Below are 14,734 nucleotides of genomic sequence, written 5' to 3' on the forward strand. Positions count from 1 at the left end.
TTAAGACACGAGAAATTCCTATTTAAAAAACTTGTTGCTTTCATCTAAGGAAATCTGCTGATGTGGTAGGTGCTGTGTAAGAACTTACCACCTTACTAAAGAGCTGAGAAGAGATCTAGGTTGATTAATCTTATATGTTATGGGAGCAGGCTCCTTCACTGAAATAAAAATTAATTACTTTAAACTTAAAAAAACATTTTCTTCAGCCATCGGCCTCACATAGTCTTTCTGATTGTTAGAGCAATATTTATGTATTGAAAAACTGTAGAGTTTTTTGCTCAAAAATGGAGGCAAAATGTAAATTTTCTGTGTTTTTACAAATTTATGTTGATAGAATTTCCTGTTAATTTCACCAAATAGTAACTGTAAGAGGAAAATTTCTGTACTGTACCAAAACTTGCAATATTCGGAGATCCCAGAAATACAAATGCACAATGGTAAGTTAAAGACAGAATGGAAACGTTAACTGTGAGTGTCATAACTTTAAAGTTTTAACCCTAAGATTACAAATAATATAGATTTTTCTATTTGGTATTTAAAATTTGCTGCCTTGCTGGAAAAGTTGTTAAAAAATATTATATTTTTAAGTTTAAGACCTTACCTACTTGTTTTTCAAATGGAAAAAAAAACACATCCATTCAGCTTTTTACTCAGCTCTGTTCAAACAATATACTGGGAATAATGAAGACACTGAAGTGCAGGTTATTTGCTTTTTCCTTTTATTGGGGTGACTAAAGACACAAGTATATAAGGCCTTGTCTACACTGGCAAGTTTCTGGGCAGTAAAGCAGCTTTCTGCGGTGTAACTCCCGAGGTGCACACACTGCCAAGCCACTTAGTGCGCAGAAACTAAGAGGCGAGAGGCGTACAGCTTTCTGTGCCAGGGCTACAGCACCTCAGTACACACCCTGGTTGATTACAGTGCTGCGATTGGCCTCCGGTAGGTGTCCCACAATGCCTCATCTCGCCTCTTTGGTCATCGGTTTGAACTCTACTGACCAGCTCTCAGGTGACCAACCATGAGCCCCACCCCTTAAATTCCTAGGGAATTTTGAAAGTCCCATTCCTGTTTGCTTGGTGATGCATGCAGTGGTCTCAGCACACCTTTCCAGGTGGCCATCACTGCTCCATGCACCAGGCAATCCCCCGCTTGGAGCAATGCCGAGCTGCTGGACCTCATCGGCATTTGGGGAGAGGAGGCTGTCCAGTTCCAGCTGCACTCCAGCCATAGGAATTATGGTATGTATGGACAGATTTCATGATGCATGACAGAAAGGGGTGATGACTGGGACACACTGCAGTGCAGGGTCACAGTGAAGGCACTACGGAACGCCTACTCACAAGGCGCAGGAAGCAAACCGCCGCTCCAGTGCTGCGCCCACGAGCTGCTGGTTCTACAAAGAGCTGGACGTGATACTCGGTGGTGACCTCACCTCCACTGCGAAAGCCACTGTGGATACTTCGGTGGCTCGCGTGCCAGTCGAGAGTGGACCGAGCCAAGAGGAGGAAATCTTGGACAAGGATGTCGAGGGGGAGGGAGACCCAGAAGCAGAGGACGACTCGGAGGTCAGAGATGCATGCAGCCAGGAGCTCTTCTCTGTCCCAGAGGAGGCTAGCCAGTCACAGCTGTCGGCGGTTGGCAAAGCGCAAACAGGAGAGGAGGCCCCTGGTAAGTGGCTTTGATTTTGGGAATCGCTGAAGTGAGTTGTTGGGGGCAGGAGGGTTGCAGAAAGCAGGCTTGTGTCTGTATGATGCGCGTACCACCACATGCCTAGTCTGAGCAGCGGAACAGGGTGTTGATTAACTCCCTCACGTCACAAGAATCTGCCTCAGAGATCTCCACAAAACTCTCATGGAGATACTGGGCAATCCGCTGCCGCAGGTTCCTTGGCAGAGCTGCTTTGTTTCTTGCCCCATTAAGGGTAACATTCCCATGCCACTCTGCCATCACGGGGATGGTGGGGGGACCATTGCTGCACACAGGCGAGCCACATAGGGGCCAGGGCAGAAGCCGCAGTCTTAGAGAAGACCCTCCCTTGATTCCCTGCTCACCCTCAGTAGCGAGATATCTTCCATAATGAACAGAGCCTGTGGAAAATGTGGGTACAGTAATTATTATAAGCCCTCTTCCTCCCCCTCCCCCCCGACAAAGTGCTGGCACTCCCCAAGAGCCATGTGCCCAGTGTACAGTACGGTCCTGGAACACTGATTTCCCCAGCCCCTGTGGTTATTCACCATTTTGGGGGTCTGGTGGCTCACGTGTGCTTGCCTGGGATCAGCCAGTTAGTGGTAGATATGTGAATAGTGTCTGTGTTTTAAATCACTGAATCAGTAGTCCGTGTGTTGCAAACAATACTGCTTTTATCAAATGTTGCATTTTGGCTTCACAGGTATGACCATGGGAGCCCAGTCTCCCTCTTTGTTATCGCTGGCTGAATGGCTGCGCAGAATTAGAAAGCAGCCACGAAGAGCTAAGGAGGACTTTTTGCATGATGTCATGATGCACTCCATGGCTGAGAAGCAGAAATTGAAGGAGTGGCAGGACTGCGAGAAGAGGGACCAAAAGGAGAACGTGGCACACCAGAAAGAAGCCACTGAGCGGCTCTTAAACCTTATGGAGCACCAAGTGGACACGCTCCAGGCACTACTAGCACTGCGAACCAAGCAGCTCTGCGCCCGCCCTCCCCTGCAGCCGCTATCACAATACTCTTTCCCATGGATTCCCCAGACACCACCAACACACTCTTATCAACCTCCTGGCTCCAGTCTCTACCCACTGCATTCCACTCCTGCCCCATCACAGTCCAGCACTTCGGACTCCCCGTACTTACTTCACTCAACATCCATCCCTCTGCAGTTTAGCCTTGCTGAAGTACAGTACCTGCTGCACTGTACTCCAGAGGAGAAGGTTGGATATGATACCTGGACATAAACAAATATTTAACCATCCTGGGACCCTCCCTCCTCCTGGGACCCTTCCTTCCCCCATCTCCCTCAGTGTTGATGTGGTTTTTTGTTTCTCTCTCCCATCTGGTGGTTGTTTTTTAATAAAAGAATTGTTTTGGTTTGAAAGCAAGCTTTATTCCATTAATTGAAAGCAAAAAGGGCCCTGCAAAGCAACAGGCAATTTTCTTACACTTTCATATGCATCATCTGCACCAATCACAATCACCTCCTAGCATTACAAGCACTGCACTCCCGAGCATAGCAACAAATATTAGTGCCTTTCAGCTTCAAATTGCTTCCTCAAGGCATCCCTGATCCTTATGGCCCCACGCTGTGCCTTTCTAATGGCCTTGGTCTCTGGCTGTTCAAATTCAGCCTCCAGGCACTGAGCCTCAGCAGTCCAACCCTGAGTGAAGCTTTCACCCTTCCCTTCACAAATATTCTGGAGCGTACAGCACGTGGCTATAAGCATAGGAATATTGTCATCTGACAAGTCCAGCCTCCCATATAGGCAGCGCCTGGGGGCCTTTAAATGGCCAAAAGCACACTCAACAGCCGTTCTGCACTTGCTCAGCTGTTGAACTGTTCCTTGCTGTTGTCAAGGTGCCCCGTGTATGGCTTCATAAGCCACGGCATTAAGGGGGAGGCGGGGTCTCCCAGGATCACAGTGGGCATTTCAACTTCCCCTACGGTGATCTTCTGGTCCGGGAAGAAAGTCCCTGCTTGCAGCTTCCTGAACAGGACAGCGTTCTGAAAGATGCGTGTGTCATCTACCTTTCTGGATGAGCCTGCGGTTAGTGTCTGTGACCCACAAGCGCCTGGAGAACCATTGAGAAATACCCCTTCCGATTAATGTACTTGGTGGCTAGATGGTCTGGTGCCAGAACTGGAATATCTGTCGCCCCTTAACAGTAAGGGAAGCCCATTTTTGCAAAGCCATCCACAATGTCCTGCACGTTGCCCAGAGTCACAGTCTTTCGGAGCAGGATGTGATTAATGGCCCTTTACAGTTCTATCAACACAAGTCCAACAATCGACTTTCCCATTCCGAACTGGTTAGAGACCGATTGGTAGCAGTCTGGAGTAGCCAGCTTCCACAATGCAATCGCCACACGCTTCTCCAACAACAGGGAAGCTCTCATTCTCATGTACCTGTGCCGCAGGGCTGGGGTGAGCTCGTAATACGGTCCCATGAACGTGGCTTTCCTCATCCGAAAGTTCTGTAGGCACTGCTTGTCATCCCAGACATGCAAGATGATGTGATCCCACCACTCAGTGCTTGTTCCCTGAGCCCAAAAGCGGTGTTCCACTGTGGTCAGCACCTCTGTGAATGCCACAAGCAATCTCATGTCATAGCCACTACATGTGGCAAGATCAATGTTGAACTCCTTTTGCCTTTGTAGTTGAAGGAATAACTCCACTGCCACTTGTGACATGTTAGTGAGAGTGAGCAGCATATTGATGAACAGTGCGGGATCCATTCCCGCAGAACGAAGAGGCAGGGCACTCAGTACACAGACGGTTGAAAGATGGCACCAAATGCAGACGGAAGCACAGGGATTGCTGGGATGCGAAGCAATGCATGACGGGGCATTGGGACAGGACCCAGGATGCCCCGTGACTCCCTCCACCTTCCCACAACTCTTAGCGGCAGAAGAGGGGTGGCCAGGGCTGGCTTAGACTTTCTGGGGCCCGGGTCCAAGCCCAAGGGCTTCACCCCTGGGCAGCAGGGCTCAGGTTACAGGCCCCCTGCCTGGGGCTGAAGCCCTTGGGCTTCAGCTTTGGGCCCCCGGCCTGGGGAGGTGCGGCTTTGGCTTTGCCCCCCACCCCAGGGTGTGGGGCTTGGGTGGACTCAGGCTTGGGTCCCCCTTCCTGGGGCCCTGTAGTAATTTTTGTTGTCAGAAGGAGGTCATGGTGCAATGAAGTTTGAGAACCCCTGGAATAGAGCTCTGGGATCATTTCCTCTCATAACCTATCTCCCCCTCCCTATGAGCAAACTGTGGAGGAAAATTGGACAGATTTGCAGCCCTTCATTTCTTATTATGATCACCTTCCTTCAACTACAAGAATTAAGAACAGTCGGTTCCTGTTCTTGGCAAATAGCAGGGCTGGGGCTGACTAGCTCTTAGTTTTGGCAAACATTGGAGCTGTCTGACACCTGTCTCTGCCAGGAGATATTGGGCTGGGCTTTTGGCCACAAAGAAGTGTTAAGATGGAAACTGTTGTATCCAAGATTATTGTTGGCCTTATCAGCTGTTTCCTTACATCTCAGGTTTGACTTAAGTGACACCATCAGACATACAATTTTCCTCCTATATATACTATCGTCTCTTTGTCAGAGGGTTAATGTTTGTGATTTATATAACCTATCGAACTGGTTAGAAGTTGGTTGCAAGTACCTGTACAAATCTTAGAAAAACAGATGTCTGAGGCTTGGTCTACACTACAAACCTGTGTTGGTATAATTACATCACTTGGGTGGGTGGAAAATCGACATAGTTATACTGATCTAGCCCCCGGTGCAGAAAGCAGTTTATCAACAGGAGAAGCCCTCCCACTAACACAGCTTCTACCTCTGAGGAAAGTGGAGTATCTCTACCCACAGGAGAAGCTCCCCCATAGACATAGGTAGTATCTTCACTAATGACTACAGAGGCACAGCTGCACCAGTGTAGACAAGCCCTGGGATCTGCATTTTGCATAACACATCCGAAAATCAAACCACTAATTTAGCTGCCTCATTTCAGGCACCCACGTTTGACAATTTTGGCCATAGACTACAAAGCATAAAAAGCCAAGAGGATAACAAAATAAATAGGGGTGGCAATAACATCATATACACACACACACATATTGTCCTTGAGTAGAAGTATTTCCTTTTGTGCATTTTGTACAATCCTGTAAGCTTAAAGACTTTTTTTTACTTCCATAAACCTTTTATGTGGGCTAAATTATTTTTTAAACTCCTAAATATAGTGTTTTAACAAAATGTTTGTGAATTCGTATTTAACATGTACCTCGCATTTATTCAGAAATACAAATGTCCCAGTGCAATGCCCTTTTCTTAATGACAATCAAAACATTCCTAGAAATGAATGTGATATAATTTAAACTATTATTATAACTGCTTAATGAGTTTATAAATGTTTTCTTGTAAAATCTCATTTCTTAATCAATAGTTTGGGGTTTGCTGGGTCTAATATAAAAAACCCACCTCTGCTGACATTTGAGTGTAGTGTATTAAGTTTAATGAATCAATCTGAAACTGTAATTTATATTTCAGGAGATTTTCCAGCTTTGCCATTCTGATGTGATTATCTTGATTTTGATTTGAGGCCAAATTCAATTCAGACACTTGAAACTTGGCGTTTGTTTAGTTTTTCAATGCCATTCTAACCTTGGAAATAGAAAGCACTTAAATCTGACAGGCTGCCAGGTCATCTGACCACAGTTTGTAGGGTACTTTTTAGATCTGTAGGAACTGTTGCACTGTTTTCAGTTTCCTTCCTTATGTAGCCACAGCATTGCTGTTACGCAGATCAAAGAGCTGTGTGAGCATCAGGAAAAGAAATGTCTTATAAAATAAGCTTTCTCTCTCACATATTTATGTATTGACATGTTTATGTAATTTTTGTAAAAAGGTTTTTGATGACACCATCATAGTCAGCTATTACACATCTTCATGCTTCAAGTAATTCCATTTAAATAAAAACAACTGTGGTGGTGTAAAAGCAGGAAGTGAATTTCTAGGAAGCTTAACAAGAAGTTATACAAATGAAAACTATGGTTCAGCGGTTCTCAAACTATGTGTTGAGACCCCAAAGTGGGTCATGACCCCATGTTAATGGGGTTTCCAGGGCTAGCTTAGACTTGCTAGGGCCAGGGACCAAAGCCAAAGCCTGAGCCCCACTGTCTGGTGCCAAAGCCTTAGGGCTTCAGCCTTGGGCAGTTGGGCTGAAATTACAGGCCCCCTGCCTGGGGCTGAAGCCCTTGGACTTTGGCACTCCCACCCGAGGTGGCAGGGATTGGGCGGGCTAAGGCTTCAGTCCCCCCTCTGGGGGTCGTGAAGTAATTTTTGTAGTCAGAAGCGGGTTGTGGTGCAATGATGTTTGAGAACCCCCTGCTCTAGTTACATAAGGTGAATGAGATTACAACAAAACCATATTGTTTTTCAGCCATATCTGAGGTCAATATGATGACATACAGATCAGATTTGTAAAGCCATTTGGAAGACTTTCAAAATGTGTAGAACAGCCAATAATCTGTACTGGCTAAAAGAGGGTTAAATATTTAAGTCCTACTGAAATCATGTGTTCCAGTAATAATGCCTATTTCCACATCCTGACCCATCTCTACATAGTAACAGTGTAAAATTACATAATTTGGCAGAAGGCAATAAGGGGTTTTAAAATTATTGGACAATAATTGGTGGCTGCTAGGGAAGATGCAATAAAATTTCAAAATCTTGACTGTTTGGAGGCTCTGGGTAAAATCTGCAAAAGTGCCTAAATGACTTAGGAGCTGAGGTCCCATTTTCAAAAGTGACATAGGCGTTTAGAAGCCCAAATCACATTTACATCCAACGTGAATGGGATCTAGGTTCCTTAGGCACTTTTGAAAATTTTACCCTCTGCCTTTTTTCGCTCTTTAAATTATCTAATAGTTTACCTGAGTTTCCATTTTTGCAAATGTTCAGAAACTGACTGGACTCTTATAAAAAAAAAAATATGTACAGTGCCATTCCAAATCTAAATGATTTGTTTATTTTCTCCTTGAAAGAAATTGTAGTTTTATATTTCAATTTAGGATGTGTTGAAATTTTTTCATGTTCAGTTAAATCAAGCTTCTCCCCACAAAAACACAGATCTTGTACTTTTATTGTAGCAAGTTAGTGTAAATGTTTACATTCGTAAATGTTTTGAGTCCTTGCATAATTACTATACTTAAGCATTACCCTTCTTAAATTCTGAACATTATAATCAGAGCTCCTAAAAGATCTAAATAATGAGGTCCAATTCCAAAACTGCATACTGAATCATGAATCACATCACAGAACAAATGTATCATTTGGAATAGAGAATATTTCACTTGAACTGTTATGTAGCTGATGCTTAAGAACCATTTTTAAGTGAATAAAATATAAATAGTGGTTGAATAAATCTAATATATTTAACAAGCAAATGGAAAGACTGAAATGTTGCTCATGGTGTATTGTGTTTCATAATTCATAAATATTCACAAAAATGTCTTTTTTACATTATGAATCAAATCAACATTTTGCAGTGGCAAAAGAAATCACTTGTGAAAACTAAATGAGAATTTATTATTTGGGGTCATTAATCTATAACAAAAGATATGCTTTGGGAATTATTAATAAAAGACTAGATGGAGGCAATATTGTAACTAGAGCAGCAAAAATAAGAAAAAAAAATATTGCGAAAATATATCACACCTAGTAGGCAATTCAGTAACATTTTAGAAACACAATGTAGGAGCACAATACATGCACTGTATTCACTCCAAAAATATATGGATTCAAGAATACTTATTATCTTATTTCAAAGATCTTTAACATCCAAAAACTTGTTTCTTGGGATTTTTTTAAAATTATGGACAGAATACTATGACTGTTTCAGTCTCACATTTGTCCTACAGTCACTATTTGTATATCTAGAATTAAAAGCAAAAAGCCAGCCAAACATAATAGTAAAATAATCATAATGGGAAAAAAACAAATCAGAAATCTCCCTAGTTCGTTTATATATTTATTGTCATTTCTTTGGTACTCATCACCATATAATCTGAGCACCTACTTATGGATATAAAAGCAATATTACAGTAAGGTTTTTTTAAAAAAGTATTATAAGCAATGTGTGCAACGATGCTTATACCTGAGTAGTGGCTTTTTCAGGGTTTTATAGGTTCATTTGCACCCACAGCAACCATTAATCCCCACTAAAGTGACAAACCTGTGTGACGCTGCAACACCATATCCCTGGTCACAGTGCCCAGAGTGGAGAGGTGGGCCCAGCCTCACGCCACTGCCGGGTGAGTGTGGGGCGTGCTCATTCTCCAAACGCTGCCCTCCACACTGAGCCTGGATTAGGGTTGTCATGCCATGACAGAGGGTGCTGCTGAGCCTGACCAGTGCCCCAGTTGACTGCAACAAGAAACGCTTAGTAGAGTGCACCCATGGAATCATGAGGCTCCATCTGCCCCTGTTATAGATAAATTTTACCAGAATTTCTGTTCTAGGGGGCAATTTCCAATTCTTTATTCCCTTTTCAGTTTTTATATCTAGCTAAATTTGCCAGATTTGTTGTCAGTCTGGGCATAATTTGTATTCTACATCATGGGCACCTTGTGATCCATGACCCATTACAACTGGGGGTTTTCCTCCTTTTCAAAGCATGGAGCCCTCTCTCTCCTTGTTTGTTGGGGTTTTTTTTTAACCAAAGAAGCCCTCTCTAGCTTCAGGATGTACTGTCAGCAGGTGGAGCTGTTCAGAGAACGAATTGACTCTCTTAGCTCCCCAGTGTCTTGCCTTCACTGGAAGAGGCAGGAAGTTCCCTTCAATTCTCCTTTCTCTGTCTCCAGGCAGGAGCTTTTCCCAAGATATGTATATTTTTATTTTTTACCCTCTCCTTGGTGCTCCCTTGGTAGGGAGAAGATATTTTTAAAACAGGACTCTGCCGGACAGTGGTATTGCAAGAAAAAACCCAGCAGCGTAGCAAGCTCAGCTCGGATCAAAGAGGCTTCTGCTGGTGGATCAATTGTGCAGTATTACACCACTCTGCAGTAATGTGACACACAAGCCTTACGCCGTCTGGGGGCACAGATTCAGCAGTGCAGCAGTGGGAGCCAGCTTTTCAGAACCTCCAAGCCAGGGACCCCTGACCACTTGGTGCTCCAGGCCAAAGTAAAACATGGCAACAAGGGCTGACTACAGCAATAGCAGTGTGGCAGGCAAGCCTTCACTTGTTTGAGGCTGAAATTCAGCAGCAGGTCCTGGCATTTTGGAAACAACAAGCCCGAGGTCCTTGGCTGTTTTGTCTCCTTCCCCCGCTTTCTTCTTCTGTCTGAAGTGAATTATAGCGTCCAGGAGCATCTTCAAGAAGCTGCTAACTCAGAGGATTAGGAAAAACCCACAGCACAGGACGCCCTGCTCCTTTTAGACTGCTGCAGTAACTAGGTATTTTTGACCCAATTATTCCAACAAGGGTCTTACACAGTCCTTGTTATAGTCGGTATCTTGAACCCATGCCCTGTCAGTGGTTCTGTCAGTCCCGCTCTCCTCGGGGGGGGGGAGGCCGTGACTCCCAGAGGTTCTGAAACCAAAACAACAGGTTTAAAAAACCACTCAAATGGCTGAGGTTCTCCATATTTGGTACCAGTTTCCATTATATCAAGGCAGTCCGAGGGTTCTGTGCACTGGTCATGGTGCACCTCTGAACGCTACAAATTTTTGTGATTATCGGAACCACGAATCAGATTCTCTGGGCGGTCCTGTTCTTTTCTGCAGCACTGTGGAAGCTGAGATAGTCCCACTCAATTCCAAGCAAGAGGTTGTCCTAGGACACTCATCAGAACACCTTTTTAAAATTATAGCAGCTAGAAAGGTGATTCTCTTCCTTAAGTTTCCATCCAGAATTGGTTGCCACTCATGAAATGTAACACCAGGCTACTGTTGCATGCTAGAGCAAAAGCTAAAAATCTGGAATAAAGCAGGAGGAATTCTTTTTCCTGGAGCTGAAAGTTTTGCTGACTATGTATTACATTGATTGTTTGTTTATAGTACTGCCAGCTATTTGCTGGGTGTTTCCCAAGCCCTCATAAAGGACAGTGTCTGCTCCGAGGAGCTCACAACATAAGGCATCTAAGGATTAAAACCACATACATTTGAGCAAAAGAGCAGTATGTAGGTTACTTATTTAAGCAGGTGCCACTGGGATGCTATTGAATGAGAACTAAATCATTTGAAGTTAACAGAAAAGTAGTGGCCTAGGAACCCATGGTCTCAGACTCGTTCAGATGTCAGTTCAGCATCCTTGAAACTCCTGATTAGTGGGAAATTCTATTCCAGGATCCCCTCAAACTTTCACACCTACAGCACATTGAACCGAAGAGGTTTTATCTTCTAGAGCATGAATATTCAGGAAAGCTCATGAACTTCCTCCTCAAGTCTATAAACGGTCTTCAAATCTGGGCATTTCAAGAGTTCTGAGAACTTGAACCTGGTGGTGCTCTTGAAAGGACAAAGTTCCCCTGTATCTCACAACCAGGGACATATTGCAGTTCTTTCTAGATGGGCTCTTGGTTGGGTTTGAGTCCTACCTTCCTGAAGGACCAAGGCTCAGTGTTAGGAGACATATTCCTTGTAGCACATTCCTTCTATGTCTATCCCTTCTTTAGCAGCACACTCACGTTTCCCAGGACCTTCAAGCTGTGTCTCTTCAATATCTGTCTGGAATCCTTATGTGCCCCTTTTCCCTGGTGAGGTGACTCTCAGGCCTGCACCAGGATTCTCTGGTTTTCATTTGAACCAGTCTCTTTTAATTTACTTTCCTTGTGTTTTAAGCCCTTCCACTACCAGGATAATTAGTTTCACTCTTGAACTGTGATTGAGACATTCAAATTCTGTTTATGCAAATCTAAAGCTTGAAGAAAATGTTAGGATTAGTTGGCTGCCTAAGGAAGGGTGCAAATCGTTCACTATTTCCAGCTGGATAAATTCAGGAATTTGTCAGGCCTCCTACAGATTTTTCACAAATTACACTCTGCTTCCCCTTCTCACTTATTCAGGAACTCATTTATTCAGGAACCTCATCATTTCCTGGCAGGACAACACAGTACTTCATTCAAGCAATTTTACTGTTTGGCTACCCAGTCTCAGTGTATTCCTTTCCTTTATCTGTTACTTTAAAATAGAAGTGTTGTCTTTGTCTGATATTATTTTTGGACAAATGGTTCTGCAGTTTCATTCTTGGTTTTCTTCATTAAATCCTTTCATATGATGGAGGAAGGAGAAAGAATAAAAGCAAAAAATCCAGACAAACGAAAAACAATCTTTGGATAAGAGTTTTTTCCCTCTCAATTTAATTTTCTTCATTTTTTTTAGTTTCCTTCCTGTTTGTGGCGATTTGTTTTGCTGTTGACTATAACCCACTTATAAAATATCACAGAGTAGCAGTGAAAGGTATAATTCACTTAGCTAGCTGTAATTTTTCATTCTCTGAATTGGGTGCATGTTGCTTCGTGGCCCTCCACCCACGGCGTCACTTACTTTTGCATCAAATGCCAGTTGGAAGGGAAATGTTGCAATCTGTCCTTTTTCTCTTGCAGAGCATTCCTGCAGAGAGAGAGAGAGAGAAATGGGATTTCCCCATATTGGGATCTAAGTCTTCATTTCCATATTTTTGTATAATAAATTAATAAGATGCAAAAGATGAAGTATCCTGCCTGGAAACAGAAAATCTTTCATAATGATTATAAATCAGAATTTATAGCTTGTCTTCTCAGCATAGGCAGTTGGCTGGGGAGTTGGAGAGGCGATCAGTTCCCTGACAGCTCCACCTCCTGGCACTACATTGTGAAGCTAGGGCAGGGGAGTTAAAAGAAAAAAAGAGGCTCTTCCCTGTTTGAAAGATGAGCAGGAATAAGATGAGTAATGGATCACAGATCATCATGTACCAACTTGAGAAAATATATGGGTACATAAGTAAATTTTTACTATTTTTCTTTTTTTTAATATTATCAACCGAAATGGTTTAGCCGTTTTCAAAATCAAAGAGTAGGAACAAAATACTTTTCCTGTGCTTTCCTGTGAACAGCTCTCATGCATTAGTGGTAGACGTTAGAAATGTGGATTTTGACAGGAGGTAGTTCCTTGGTCAGAGATGTGCTTTTTGTTGGTCTCTTGATAATTGGCTGTGACTTATCAAAGTCATACTGTTTTTTAAGTACTTTGTGCATATACACTGGATTTTGTAATGCAGTCTTTCAATTGTTTGCCAGTGTTCCATTGGTTCTGCACATACGCACATAGCTTTGGAAAGTTCATAGGCAGTGCTGTGTCTTTCTCTCTGATTAATGGTGTACAGAGGAGGAGTCACGAGGATGAGCATACTAGTGCTCGAAAATAGTGTGTTCTCAGGATGCTAAGCTTGGAAATTTGATGGGAGTTGACCATCTAGCTCACTTGAAAATACCATCCAAAAGTCCTGGGTGGATGAGAGACCTGGCTCTCCTAGCAGCTCTTCGTTATCTCAGGGTATGCCTACACTATGAAATTAGGTCGAATTTATAGAAGTCGTTTTTTTAGAAATCGTTTTTATATAGTCGATTGTGTGTGTCCCCACACAAAATGCTCTAAGTGCATTAAGTGCATTAACTCGGCGGAGTGCTTCCACAGTACCGAGGCTAGCGTCGACTTCCGGAGAGTTGCACTGTGAGTAGCCATCCCACAGTTCCCGCAGTCTCCGCCACCCATTGGAATTCTGGGTTGAGATCCCAATGCCTAATGGGGCAAAAAGCGTTGTCACGGGTGGTTCTGGGTACATGTCGTCAGGCCCGCCCTCACTCCCTCCCTCCGTGAAGGCAACGGCAGACAATCGTTTCACGCCTTATTTCCTGAGTTACCTGTGCAGACGCCATACCACGGCAAGCATGGAGCCCACTCAGCTCACTGTCATGGTACGTCTCCTGAGTGCTGGCAGATGCGGTACTGCATTGCTACACAGCAGAAGCTCATTGCCTTGTGGCAGCAGATGGTGCAATAGGCCTGATAACCATCGTCGTCATGTCCTAGGTGCTCTTGGCCACCTCAGTAAGGTCGCAGATATGGGCAGATATGGGCGCAGGGACTAAAATAGGAATGACTCGACCAGGTCATTCTCTTTAGTCCTGCCGGCAGTCCTATTGTACCATCTTCTGGCGAGCAGCCAGGAGATGAGAATGGCTAGTAGTCCTATTGCACCATCTTCTGCCGAGCAACCAGGATGGCTAGCAGTCCTACTGCAGCGTCTTCTGCCGAGCAGCCAGGAGATGAGCATGGCTAGCAGTCCTACTGCACCGTCTGCTGCCAGCCAAAGATGTAAAAGATAGATGGAGTAGATCAAAACAAGAAATAGACCAGATTTGTTTTGTTTGTATTCATTTGCTCCCCCCTCCCTCCCTCCATGAAATCAACGGCTGACAATCGTTTCGGTGAGGTCTGTCAGGGGCACCTTGAAAAGTTTAATGGAGATTCAGTCCTTCCTGGAATACTGGGGGGAGGGATAGCTCAGTGGGTTGAGCATTGACCTGCTAAACCCAGGGTTTTGAGTTCAGTCCTTGAGAGGGCCTTCTGTGTGACATTTGTTTTTGTTTCTCCTTGATGTAAAGCCACCCGCTTTGTTGATTTTAATTCCCTGTAAGCCATGTCGTCAGTTGCCCCTCCCTCCGTCAGAGCAACGGCAGACAATCGTTCCGCGCCTTTTTTCCATGCAGATGCCATACCACGGCAAGCATGGAGCCCGCACAGATCATTTTGGCAATTAGGAGCACATTAAACACCACGCACATTATCCAGCAGTATATGCAGCACCAGAACCTGCCAAAGCGAAACCGGGCGAGTAGGCGACGTCAGCGCAGTGACGAGAGTGATGAGGACATGGACACAGACTTCTCTCAAAGCACGGGCCCTGGCAATGTGGGCATCATGGTGCTAATGGGGCAGGTTCATGCCGTGGAAAGCTGATTCTGGGCCCGGGAAGCAAGCACAGACTGGTGGGACCGCATAGTGTTGCAG

At 44.2% G+C, this 14,734-nt stretch overlaps 2 protein-coding genes across 2 annotated transcripts in view; both read left to right on the plus strand.

The window, feature by feature from the left end:
- The window catches only part of TBC1D5 (TBC1 domain family member 5), a 480,265-nt gene that overhangs the window by 414,472 nt on the left and 51,059 nt on the right, over positions 1 to 14,734 (plus strand). The gene's annotated exons all lie outside the window — the stretch shown is intronic.
- Positions 1,326 to 3,031, plus strand: LOC144261571 (uncharacterized). Its single transcript, XM_077811293.1, has 2 exons — positions 1,326 to 1,669; positions 2,391 to 3,031. The coding sequence occupies exon 2, from the start codon at positions 2,393 to 2,395 to the stop codon at positions 2,930 to 2,932; it is 540 nt and encodes a 179-aa protein (XP_077667419.1). The 5' UTR covers positions 1,326 to 1,669; positions 2,391 to 2,392; the 3' UTR covers positions 2,933 to 3,031.

Source organism: Eretmochelys imbricata, chromosome 2, assembly GCF_965152235.1.
Source record: "Eretmochelys imbricata isolate rEreImb1 chromosome 2, rEreImb1.hap1, whole genome shotgun sequence".
NCBI classification, from domain to species: Eukaryota; Metazoa; Chordata; order Testudines; family Cheloniidae; genus Eretmochelys; species Eretmochelys imbricata.

Coding starts and splice junctions, on each gene's coding strand:
- LOC144261571 (XM_077811293.1), top strand. CDS start 2,393: ATGACCATGGGAGCCCAGTCTCCCTCTTTGTTATCGCTGGCTGAATGG.